We start from the raw sequence: 12656 nt of genomic DNA, 5'->3' as shown, positions 1-12656 counted from the left end.
GACGCAAACTCACATTTCAGGTGACTCTGAAATATATGAGACGAGCCACTCTGCAATCAATCCTTCTAATTCTCCCTTTTCTCTTAAGCATTAAATCTTCCTTATCTTCAAATTTAATGCACACAAAATTGCACATTTTCCACTGTATCAGAGTAACTTTGCTTCAGTTCAGTTCAGTTCAGTTGCTCAGTCCTGTCCGACTCTTTGTCACCCCATGAATCGCAGCACGCCAGGCCTCCCTGTCCATCACCAACTCCCGGAGTTTACTCAAACTCATGTCCATCATTTGGAGATGCCATCCAGCCATCTCATCCTCTGGCGTCCCCTTCTCTTCCTTTCCCCAATCCCTCCCAGCATCAAGGTCTTTTCCAATGAGTCAACTCTTCACATGAGGTGGCCAAAGTACTGCAGTTTCAGCTTCAGCATCAGTCCTTCCAATGAATACCCAGGACTGATCTCCTTTAGGAAGGACTGGTTGGATCTCCTTGCAGTCCAAGGGATTCTCAAGAGTCTTCTCCAACACCACGGTTCAAACGCCTCGGTTCTTCGTCACTCAGCTTTCTTCACAGACCAAATCTCACATCCATACATGACCACTGGAAAAGCCATAGCCTTGACTAGATGGACGTTTATTGGCAAAGTAATGTCTCTGCTTTTTAATATACTATCTAGGTTGGTCATAACTTTACTTCCAAGCAGTAAGCATCTTTTAATTTCATGGCTGCAATCACCATCCACAGTGATTTCGGAGCCCAAAAAATAAAGTCTGACACTGTTTCCACTGTTTCCCCATCTATTTGCCATGAAGTGATGGGACCAGATGCCATGATCTTAGTTTTCTGAATGTTGAGCTTTAAGCCAACATTTTCACTCACCTCTTTCACTCATCAAGAGGCTTTTTAGTTCCTCTTCACTTTCTGCCATCAGGGTGGTGTCATCTGCATATCTGAGGTTATTGAGATTTCTCCTGGCAATCTTGATTCCAGTTTGTGCTTCCTCCAGCCCAGTGTTTCTCATGATGTACTCTGCACATAAGTTAAATAAGTAGGCTGACAATATACAGTCTTGATGTACTCCTTTTCCTATTTGAACCAGTCTGTTGTTCCATGTCCAGTTCTAACTGTTGCTTCCTGACCTGCATACAGGTTTCTCAAGAGGCAGGTCAGATGGTCTGGTATGCCCATCTCTTTCAGAATTTTCCACAGTTTATTGTGATCCACACAGTCAAAGGCTTTGGCATAGTCAATAAAGCAGAAATAGATGTTTTTCTGGAACTCTCTTGCTTTTTCAATGATCCAGCGGATGTTGGAAATTTGATCTCTGGTTCCTCTGCCTGTTCTAAAACCAGCTTGAACATATGGAAGTTCACGGTTCATGTATTGCTGAAGCCTGACTTGGAGAATTTGAAGCATTACTTTACTAGTGTGTGAGATGAGTACAATTGTGCGGTAGTTTGAGCATTCTTTGGCACTGCCTTTCTTTGGGATTGGAATGAAAACCGACCTTTTCCAGTCCTGTGGCCACTGCGAAGTTTTCCAAATTTGCTGACATATTCAGTGCAGCGCTTTCACAGCATCATCTTTCAGGATTTGAAACAGTTCAAGTGGAATTCTACCACCTCCTCTAGCTTTGTTCATAGTGATGCTTTCTAAGGCCCACTTGACTTCACATTCCAGGATGTCTGGCTCTAGGTGAGTGATCACACCGTCGTGATTAGCTGGGTTGTGAAGATCTTTTTTGTACAGTTCTTCTGTGTATTCTTGCCACCTCTTCTTAATATCTTCTGCTTCTGTTACATCCCTATAATTTCTGTCCTTTATTGAGCCCATTTTGCATGAAATGTTCCCTTGGTATCTCTATTTTCTTGAAGAGTTCTCTAGTCTTTCCCATTCTATTGTTTTCCTCTATTTCTTTGCATTGATCACTGAGGAAGGCTTTCTTATCTCTCCTTGCTATTCTTTGGAAGTCTGCACTCAAATGGGTATATCTTTCCTTTCCTCCTTTGCTGTTCGCTTCCCTTCTTTTCACACTATTTGTAAGGCCTCCTCAGACAGCCATTTTGCTTTTTTGTATTTCTTTTTCTTGCGGATGATCTTGATTCCTGTCTCCTGTACAATGTCACGAACCTCTGTCCATAGTTCATCAGGCACTCTGTCTCTCAGATCTAGTCTTTTAAATCTATTTCTCACTTCCACTGTATAGTCATAAGGGATTTAATTTAGGTCACTCCTGAATGGTCTAGTGGTTTTCCCTACTTTCTTCAATTTCAGTCTGAATTTGGCAATAAGGAGTTCATGATCTGAGCCACAGTCAGCTCCCGGTCTTGTTTTGGCTGACTGTATAGAGCTTCCCCATCTTAGGCTGCAAAGAATATAATCAATCTGATTTCAGTGTTGACCATCTGGTGATGTCCATGTGTAGAGTCTTCTCTTGTGTTGTTGGAAGAGGGTGTTTGCTATAACCAGTGCGTTCTCTTGGCAGAACTCTATTAGCCTTTGCCCTCCTTCATTCTGTATTCCAAGGCTGAACTTGCCTGTTACTCCAGGTGTTTCTTGACTTCCTACTTTTATATTCCAGTCCCCTATAAATAAAGGACATCTCTTTTGGGTGTTAGTTCTAAAAGGTCTTGTAAGTCTTCATAGAACTGATCAAGTTCAGCTTCTTCAGCGTTACTGGTCAGGGCATAGACTTGGATTACCGTTATATGGAATGGCTTGCCTTAGAAACGAACAGAGATCATTGTGTCGTTTTTGAGATTGGAACATCTCAAAAATTTTGAGACTTTAATCTGTTAGTTTAGGGTAATTTGTATGCAGCAGTAGTTAATTAATGCACTGCCAACTTTGGGCCATGTCTTTATCCAGGGGCACCTGTCCATTTAGTCCAATTTTAGCCAGAATCTGCTAAGTGAGTTTAGAAAAAATACCACACCCTTGATTGGACCACCCTCAGTATCAGATCAAATTCCTTATCACCCACCTCAGTATCCTATCACCCATGCCTAGGTCAGCAATGATCCTCTCAGTTCAGCCAGAATCCACCCTCACCCTGAGGTCCACCCACCCTGTTGCTGTTGTTCATTGCTTTTCAGTTGCCCAGTCTGTTTGCAACCCCATGGACCCACCCTGTTCCTTAGCTATCAATCACAACTGTGTCCTTGAGTCAGACTTAAGCTCAATCTCCATCCCTTAGTATAAGCCCCCATTGTAGTACCCTTACCTTGAATAAAGTTTTTCTTGCCACCTTTAGTAAGTGTTATGAATAATTTTTTAACATTTCCAAGTTCTGTTACTAAGAATTACCCTCAAATGAATACTTTCATACCTTTACTTTTTATACTATATTTATTTGGGGGAATAGCTTTCAAGAATTAAAATATTTCATGTTTTTACCATATAAACAGAGAATATCTTTTTAAAAATATATTTATATATCTTTAAAAAAATACCTATGTAGTAATCTGGAAAAGATGTGTATATAGACGTCAGAGCTCCAAGGAAAACTAAATTCTCAATAAAATATAAATTAAAACTAAAACATTCAGCCTGTAAATAGTGAAATGTTTGGAATTAACTTGCCAAAAATTATACAGAGAATGAAATTAATAAAAAAAAGAAAATCTATACTTAAAAATATTTGGGATCCAGACAAACCTGCTATTTAAATAAAGATATGTCAAGTCCTGAACCCTCTATAAAAAAAGAAATACTCATTATCTTGTAATAACCTGTTTGGATCTGGGACAAGAAACTAGCCTGTCGGGGGCTTGTTCTCTGAGAATTGTCAAATTTTAAATAAATTCCACACAATCGATTCCTGAGGTACATACTGGTTCATAGTAAGTCTATTCCCAATTGCAGTAAACAGATTCTGACACCACGGAGTGCACCCCGATCATCCGTGTGATCAGGAGGGCCGTGGAGCTGTGCTCCCTCCCCTGAGATCAGGAGCAGGAGGCTTTCCCAGATGCGCCTTCAGCAGAGTCCGTGGACCATCCCAGCAGGCGGATTGTCCCCCAGGGTGTGAACTCTGCTCCTGAAGGGTCAGAGCAGAGACCCTGAGGAGTGAGGGGCAGCGGTGATACATCCCAGGATGCAGGGACCCCCGGGAGTGGTTCTCCTGAGCCCACAGGCCCTCCCGTCCTCTCCTCTGCACCCCATCGGAGCACTTCCTATTTCAGGGCTGGGGTGGTCTATGGACGGTCAGGAGCAGGGGCTCCCCAAGAAGTGCCCACGTCCCTCTGCCTGTGATGCCACTGATGAGCCCAGATCCGAGGGCACCATCTCCTGCAGTGGGAGCAGCGGGGACACGGGGGTCCCCATGGCAATGATGACAAGGGACTCCAGGCAAATTCCCTGCCTTTGTGACCCAGGACAGAGGTGAGGGACACTCAGGGGTTTGGCCCTGTTCTCCTCTCCAGGTGAAGGAGACCCTCCCCCTCAGGATGCAGCTCTCAGACTCCTCACTTGCTCATTTTCTCCTCTTTTCCCTCATGACCTCTCCCACTTTTCCCTCCCTGGTTCCTTGTTTGAGATGACATTGGATAAATGTCACTATTTTGGACACAGACCATATAAACCCACTCTCATGATATCTATGGAGTTTAACAAATAAATGTCAGCCATGTCCAGCGAAGATCAGGTAACAGGTCAGAAGGGTTTCTCAATCAGGAGTGAAAGAAGAGCCCTGACAAGGATGAGATTCCCATTTATAGTTATAATCCTTTATATCAAGCATTTAATATTGAAAGCTTACAAAATTGAGTCAAAACATCTTTAATCTTTAAATATCTGAGTCAAAAAGTACTGAGAGGACCATGTTCAAGGGTAAATGAGAACCCCTGGGCGTGATCAAGGGAAGATCTGTCATCCCTGGGAACCTCATATTCTCTTGCTGCTGCTGCTGCTAAGTCGCTATAGTCGTGTCTGACTCTGTGCGACCCCATAGACGGCAGCCCACCAGGCTCCGCCGTCCCTGGGATTCTCTAGGCAAGAACGCTGGAGTGGGTTACCATTTCCTTCTCCGATGTGTGAAAGTGAAAAGTGAAAGTGATGTCACTCAGGGAAAGACATAAATAGGAACAGAGCGGTGCACTCCGGGCGGAACAGTACCTAGTGACCATGCAAAACCAACATCAACCACATGTCAACCCGGGAGGGAAACTCAGACAGAACTGTGACCAGGTACAAACCATAGGCATGTGGGATTCTTAATCCTGGAACCTGGTTCAGGTGGTTGTGTTCTGATAGTGAACCCAGGAGCGAGGCAGAGCAAACTCAGACCTCAGGGAATCCTGAAATTCATTTGTTTATCAGCATTGCATTAAACGGCCTGAAGTCAAAGTTACTTGGAAAAATTAATGACCAGCCCCAAACTCCACGGAGAGGACTCATTCTACTGCCCTGGGCGGTGACATCAGAATGACCCTCCTGCAAGTGTGAGAAAGCCCTTCCAGGAGGCTGTTGTGTGAAGTGGGGGATGAGGAGGTCTGAGTCCAGCAGGGGGCGCTGTGGGGCTGGTCCTGAGAGCTCAGGGTCCTGGCCAGGCAGGCTGGCACCTCCTCCCCTGGCTCTTACCCACGCAGGCAGCAGGGTCCTCACTGGAGGGTGACGTTCCTGCACCTGGGCCCCCAGGAGACACGGCAGCTCTCAGCTCAGAGCCACAGGCTTGCTGCTCAGTTCCTGTTCTTCTGTCGAATCAGTACCCAGACCTAACACCCAACCAAGGACAGAGGGAGGATCATACAACAAAAATGGACTTCCTTCAGTAACCTCGACCTCCAGGGATAGATACCTGGACAGGGGATGAGAGACCCCTGCAGAGGGGCTGCCCCATTTCCCACAGAACGCCCGGTGTTCACAGTGGGAGAGGGATGCAGGCAAGGACCCTTTGTCACCTTCTATGTCATTTGAAATTATCCCTGTTGTGTTATTTGGCAATTTCAACATTTTAGAGTGACCTATGGAAACTGATATTGCTTCAGGTTTTGTGGCTTCGTTAGTTGTTCCTTTCCTTTATGTGACCACTTCTTCCATCTAAAAACTTGAGCTATATGAAATCACATATTTCCCAAAGCTATCATCAGTACATTTGTACAATAAGAAAAGAATTAACTAGGAATATCATAGTTTTTACATCTATGAGTCGAGGTTCTCAAACAACTCTGACCAAAATCGTGTGAATTTTATTAAACAGCTACTTTAGCATTAAATCTAACATGAATACAAAACAAGAATAGTATTTAACATTTTTAATGTTAAAGAAAGAAGAGATGAACAAGACTTTTCTTAAAAAAAGAAGAGATGAACAAGACTTTTCCCGTCTCTTCCGCACATGTTAACACGTGAGATGTCTGAGCTCTTTCTCGTCCTCGTTGCCCCCACATCCCTCCTCCTCCCGAGTCCATCGGCTCCACAGCAGAACCACGGGGAAGGGAGTTTTACAGTGTCCACAGTGCTCAGCACACCTACCTGTTCACACATGGTGCTTTTCTATTTCCGATGATGAGACATGTATGCCAGCTTTGTTGGAACTGAACTTGCAAGCTATCATCATTGCATGATGACATGGTGACCTTTCCCCTACAGGTCTATTGAAGCTACTCCACATTGTCATGGTTTTTCTAGCACAGGAGGCCGTCACCCCAGGCCTGTGTCTCTACATGTCACTCTCAACCCCCAGCGCTGATTCACCAGCGCTGGGACTAGGGACACTTTACAAGATGGTGTTCAAGGGCCACGCCTTTCCCTTCACTCCAGACACAGGCTCTGGGATTTTCTCCTGGGCTCAGGGCTGGAGGGACAAGGACGGACAGCATCACACAGGTGGGACGCAGCGGTTCCCTGAGAAGGACAGAGAGTGTTCTAAAGATGGGCTCAGGTTTGGGAAAGGCTAGATGAGTGCAGCAAGGGAGGAAGACTTGCAAACTCCCCCTTCAGCCTCAGATACTCTGGGGAGGAGATGAAGGACCGAAATCACCAAGGTCACGGGAGCACATTTGCTGAAAGACGTCGCCCCATCAGCAGGGGCTCCTTCCGTTTCTGTCCCCGCTCTGTGTGAGGTCCAGCATCGGCCTCCTTCAAGTCCCCCCAACCCACGGGACCTCAGGTGCCCTGGGCAGGGAGAGGAGGAAGTGATTTGCATGAGGCCCCTCCTCCTCCTGATGGGCTGGAGGCATGAAAAGACCCAGGACCCCACCTCCAGCCCAGGAGGCTGCGGAGCCCACGTCCTGGGAGGGTCCCCACCATGGCCTGGACGGTGCTTCTGCTCGGGCTCCTCACTTACGGCTCAGGTCAGGGGCCGAGACTCTGCACCCTTGGGCCACCTCCATGCAGGGTCTCAGGGCCCTTGTCTTGATAACAACACCTGTCTCTCTCTTGTCACTCTTAGGGGTAGATGCTCAGACTGTGGTCCAGGAGCCAGCAGTGTCAGTGTCTCCAGGAGGGACGGTCACCCTCACCTGTGGCCTCACCTCTGGGTCAGTCACTACCAGTAACTACCCCGGCTGGTTCCAGCAGACCCCAGGCCAGGCTCCCAGAACTCTTATCTACTATACAAACAGCCGCCTCTCTGGGATCCCTGATCGCTTCTCTGGCTCCATCTCTGGGAACAAAGCTGCCCTCACCATCACGGGGGCCCAGCCTGAGGACGAGGCTGTCTATTACTGTGCTCTATACACCAGTAGTTACAATAATACCACAGTGATGCAACCTCATGGGGAAGCACCAACAAAACCTGCCCTTGTGCTCAGAGGGCTCAGCGCTTTGAGGCGGGAGAGGCAGAGAGAGGGCGGAAATGCTCAGCAGCCCGTGGGGAGGGGGCTCTGGGGTCCCATCTCCTTCCAGCGGTTCATGGCCCCGTGCCTGCTCCTGTCTCTCCTCTGAGGTGTCCAGCTCTTCAAGGGGACACCTCTCTGGCCATAAAGATGTGGATGGGAATCAGGTTCACATTTTATCAACAACATTCAGAGTCAGAGTCCCCAGCACAAACAGCATGACTCTCCTTGCTGACTTTGGTGATGACCGTTGATGACCTCTAGGGCTGGAAGATGAAATCCAGCAACTGCACCCTGGCAGGGGTCTCAGCTTCACTGTGCGGGGACCTGGTCTCCCTGCCCCTCCTGGCTGAAGTGGGCAGGGCCCCATGACCCTGGGGGTCAGATGCCACTGGGGCTCCAGCCCATCACAGCCTTCAGCCTGAGCCTGGCCAGGAGTCAGGCTGGTCAGCTCTCCAGGTCCCCATCCCAGACCTTGGCAGCCAAGGCGGGGCTGAACTTCTAGGCCACACCCCAGCCTGAGAATGACCAGGGGGACAAGCCAGGCTCGTCTGTCCCCCGCTGACTCTGCCACGTGCTGTGCAGGGAATTAGAGATAATACTGTCAGTGACACAGCCAGGAGCACAAGGAGCAATGCGTGGAATGTGGTCAAGGTCCCTATGAGTGAATCTGAGGCTGTAGAAACATATGCATCTATCTTCACAGGCTCCAAAACTTAGTAACAAACGGATTTCAGGGTTTCAGCAAGAGGATGTTATTTCCCTGGCTTTTCTTTTCTCTTCCATTAGGAGGAGGTGGTCATAAGCTCAGAGGGTCTGACCTTGAGTGGCCGGTCCCCTGGGTCAGCAGTCTCTACCTCCCCCTTCCTCTGACCTTGGCACTACCCGGACCTCGGGCCTGAGTGCCCTTCTGTCCCTGCAGGGAGGCCACCTCACTCACCCTCACATCTCAACTGTGTTCCCTCCCAGGATATGGGGACAGGACTGGGGTCCTCCCAGCGTGGAGCCCCCGGGCATCAGCACTGGCTTGGGAGGGGGAGCAGAAACCAGGGGAGCCTGAGGGACGGTGACCGTGGGGCCGGCCCCCTCGCTGCATCAACAGTGCTGAATAGGAGGTGGGGGCGGGCGGTGGGCACTGCGGTCGCCCCTCCCCCTGGTGTCCTGAGACCACGGAGCTCACGGTGCTGAGCGACCACCGACCGCAGCACAGCTGCCCGGCTCAGCCTGGCTGCCCCTCCCTGAGGGCAGCAGGAAGCAGGGAGTAGTCTCAGCGTCCCCCTGGGTGGAAGGAGCTGCTGACAGGAGTTGCCCCAGGCTCCCAGGTGGGGGTCAGCAGCACAGAGAAGTGGGGTCAGGACCCCCCTTTGCTGGGCCAGTGGACAGCGGACACATACCATTGATTCATGGACTGTTGGTTGGAAGAATACAGGCAGCCCATCCATCCTCCATTTCCCCACCATGACCATTCCCCGAGCACATCACCAGGGGGCGCTGTGCAGCTGCTCAGAACCGGCCGACCCCGAACACACCGGATGGTCCCCTGCCCCTGCCCCAGGGCCCACTGGACTGAGCTGGGCGGGACAGCAGGTGCTTCCTCTCCGGGGACAAACTCAGAGCCCGGCCCCGGCCTCCCGCTGGGAGTGAAGCTGCACACGGCGCCCAGGACCCACAACTGGAGGGTGATGGGCTCAGGGCGTCATCAGGCCCCACCCTCTTCCCCAGGAGCAGAGGAGGGGAGGCCCCCAAGCCCACCCCTTGCACCGCTCCCTCTCCCCGCAGCCTCCTCTGCTGCTCCCCTGCTCTTTCCTAAGAGCACCCCTCTGACCCATGACTTTCCTCTCCGGTGCTGGGCTCCTCTCCCCAACCTTCACCAGCGCCCTCCTCCTGCAGACCAACGGCCCTCTACCAGGAGGGGTCGGGGTCCAGTCTTCCTTGACCAGACGCTCACTTCCTTGTCCTCACTTGCGGCCTCTCTAGCCCTCCTACCGGAGAAGCCTCAGGTCTCCAGACGCTCAGGTGTGAGCCCAGGTCATCCCCTCCCGGCCAGGGCTCTCACTGCTGCCTTACCGGGCCTCCTTTACCTCAGCTTATCGTCCTGTGGGCCCTTCTGAGTGTCCGAGATCAGCAGACCTGACCCGTCACGCACTTTCCCTCAACTCAGCTCTGAGGCTGACCTATGGCTCCCACCTCAGCCCGCCCTGTTTTCACAAGCTGCTCAGAGACAAACCCTCCCCAGCGGAGATGCAGTATGTGGCAGAAAGAGCTGGTTCTAGCCCTGCCTCACTCAAAGTCCAAAAACGTTAAGAATGCAATTATCTTTGTAAAAATATATTTACTCAATAATAATCAAAATTTCCTCAGATACCTATGAAGTGATTTATAGAAAAAATGAAAAGAGGATTTACAATGATAATTAGTTTTCCTAAACTGTATCCTAGTGAATGAAAAATTAAAGGAGAACATCAATTTTCCATCAGTTTAATTCATGCACAGATTTTTAAGGAACGACTGTAGGTTTTCCCTAATCCATTACCACTTTCTGGCTCATTTAAAGTCTCACACACCCAGCATGTATACCTATGCCAGTGCAGGGCAAACTACAGTGAACCGTCCTTTTTGAACCAATCACTTCGAACTCTGCCTTCTCTAAACTGCTATTTGGGATGGTTGGTCCTAAGAGCTATTGTGTATCAGGATCCCTGGGGACACACGCTGCTCAGAGCCCTTCAGAGTCTCAATGAAAACTGCCAGGAGCATCACCAGGCCTGCTCTCTGCAGCCTGTGCCCTGTGCCCGCAGGAGAGACACCCAGGAGGCGTCAGTTCATAAGACAGGACATGGGCACGGGGTCCAGTGTGGGCAAAGCTTCACACACAGCAAGTTCTGTTCAGTTCAGTAGCTCAGTCGTGTCTGATCTGTGTGACCCCATGGACTGCAGCACACCAGGGCTCCCTGTCCATCACCAACTCATGAAGTTTACTCAAACTCATGCCCATTGAATCGGCGATGCAATCCAACCATCCCATCCTCTCTCATCCCCTTCTCCTCCTGCCTTCAACCTTTCCCAGCACCAGGGTCTTTTCAATGAGTCAGTTCATCACATCAGGTGGCCAAAGTATTGGAGTTTCAGCTTCAGCATCAGTCCTTCCAATGAATATTCAGGACTGATTTCTTTTAGGATGGACTGGCTGGACCTCCTTGCAGTCCAAGGGACTCTCAAAAGTCTCCTCCAACACCACAGTTCAAAAGCATCATTTCTTTGGTGCTCAGCTATCTTTTTAGTCCAACTCAACTTTTCCATGACTATTGGAAAAACCATAGCTTTGAGTAGACAGACCTTTGTTGGCAAAGTAGTGTGTCTGCTTTTTAATATGCTGTCTAGGTTGGTTATAGCTTTTCTTCCAAGGAGCCAGCGTCTTTTAATTTCATGGCTGCAGTCACCGTCTGCAGTGATTTTGGAGAGCCAAAGAATAAAGTCTGTCACTGTTTCCACTGTTTCCCCATCTATTTGCCATGAAGTGATGGGGCCAGATGCCATGATCTTAGTTTTCTAAATGTTGGGTTTTAATCCAACTTTTTCACTCTCCTCTTTCACTTCCATCAAGAGGCTCTTCAGCTCACATACACAGTGAAGATCCAGGCGTTCAGCAATGCAGAGTCCCACCTCAGGCCTCTCTCCACACGTTCACCCCCTCCTCAGAGAAGTGCCCCCTCCTCCTCAGGGCTGAGGGGACACACAGAGGAAGGAGGGCTCTGCCCCCCAGGGGGAAGGCCCACAGAGGAGGGCCCCTGCTGTCCTGCACAGAAGGAGACCCACCTTCCCGCTCTGGGGCCGGCACTGCCCTGACCTGATCCTGATCTGAGAGGAATCTGCATCTCAGACGGCCCTCGGTCCTGACCCCTGAGCAGTCACGGAAGCCATGAACAGACTCGCCCTGAGGATTTGAGGGGAGCCCATGATGGCCCTGAGTTCACGGGAAACAGAAGGGGCACCTGGCCTGGTGCTAAAGAGGGGACAGCGCCCAGAGCAGGGGCAGGATCTGTCCTTGAGGGCTCTGTTCTCCAGGTCACAGGATGTGTGTCTGGGCCTGGACGAGGGGCGGGGGGCGCTCAGGGTCCATTCCTGAAGATGGCTGGCGGGAGGCACGATGGGCCCCCTGACAGAGCTCCCTGACGAGGCCTCGTGCCTCTGCTCAGGGCTCCCAGCTGTGACCTCCCACTGCTGGGCCCCACAGAGCCCCACCCCTGACAACCCTCTGGCCGCCCTCAGGCATAGAGACCCGGCCCAGGGCCCAGCGAGGGGTCAGTCTGATGCATGCGATCGTCTGCATGAAAGGACCCTCCCCCTCTCAGAACATGAAGAGGGGAAGGAGCGGTGTGGGGACGCTCTGCTCAGCTGTGGGGCCACAGAAGGCAGGACGCCCTGACCATGTCCACCATGGCCTGGTGCCCTCTGCTCCTCACCCTGGTCGCTCTCTGCACAGGTGACTGGATGGCGGGACAGGGGAAGGGTCTTGGGAAGACACATGGGCCGTGTTCCCTGCTCTCATGTCTGGACCCCAGAGTCACCATCTCTGTCTCTCCCCCTTCCAGGATCCTGGGCCCAGGCTGTGCTGACTCAGCTGTCCTCCGTGTCCGAGTCCCCGGGCCAGAGGGTCAGCATCATCTGCTCTGGAAGCAGCAGCAACATCGGGGGTGATAGTGTGAACTGGTACCAACAACTCCCAGGAAAGGCCCCCAGACTCCTGATCTATGGTGATGTTACCAGACCCTCGGGGGTCCCAGATAGATTCTCTAGCTCCTAGTCTGGCAACTTGGCCTCCCTGACCATCACTTGGCTCCAGGCTGAGGATGAAGCTGATTATTACTGCGGGTGTTACAAT

General features: G+C 50.4%; 1 long non-coding RNA gene and 1 gene segment (V, D, J or C); both read left to right on the top strand.

The window, feature by feature from the left end:
- Window positions 1–7222: 7222 nt before the first annotated feature.
- LOC122437656 lies at window positions 7223–8146 on the top strand. The segment is given in 3 exon segments: window positions 7223–7291; window positions 7390–7700; window positions 8039–8146. Coding segments are annotated over 3 exon segments (465 nt in total).
- A 3986-nt stretch (window positions 8147–12132) lies between these two features.
- Window positions 12133–12454, top strand: LOC122420493. The gene is made up of 2 exons (XR_006263297.1): window positions 12133–12257; window positions 12367–12454. It is a non-coding gene; the product is annotated as an uncharacterized LOC122420493 (long non-coding RNA).
- The last annotated feature ends 202 nt before the right edge of the window (window positions 12455–12656 follow it).

Source organism: Cervus canadensis, chromosome 1, assembly GCF_019320065.1.
Source record: "Cervus canadensis isolate Bull #8, Minnesota chromosome 1, ASM1932006v1, whole genome shotgun sequence".
NCBI lineage: Eukaryota > Metazoa > Chordata > Mammalia > Artiodactyla > Cervidae > Cervus > Cervus canadensis.
This window is presented reverse-complemented; position numbering and strand designations above follow the sequence as displayed.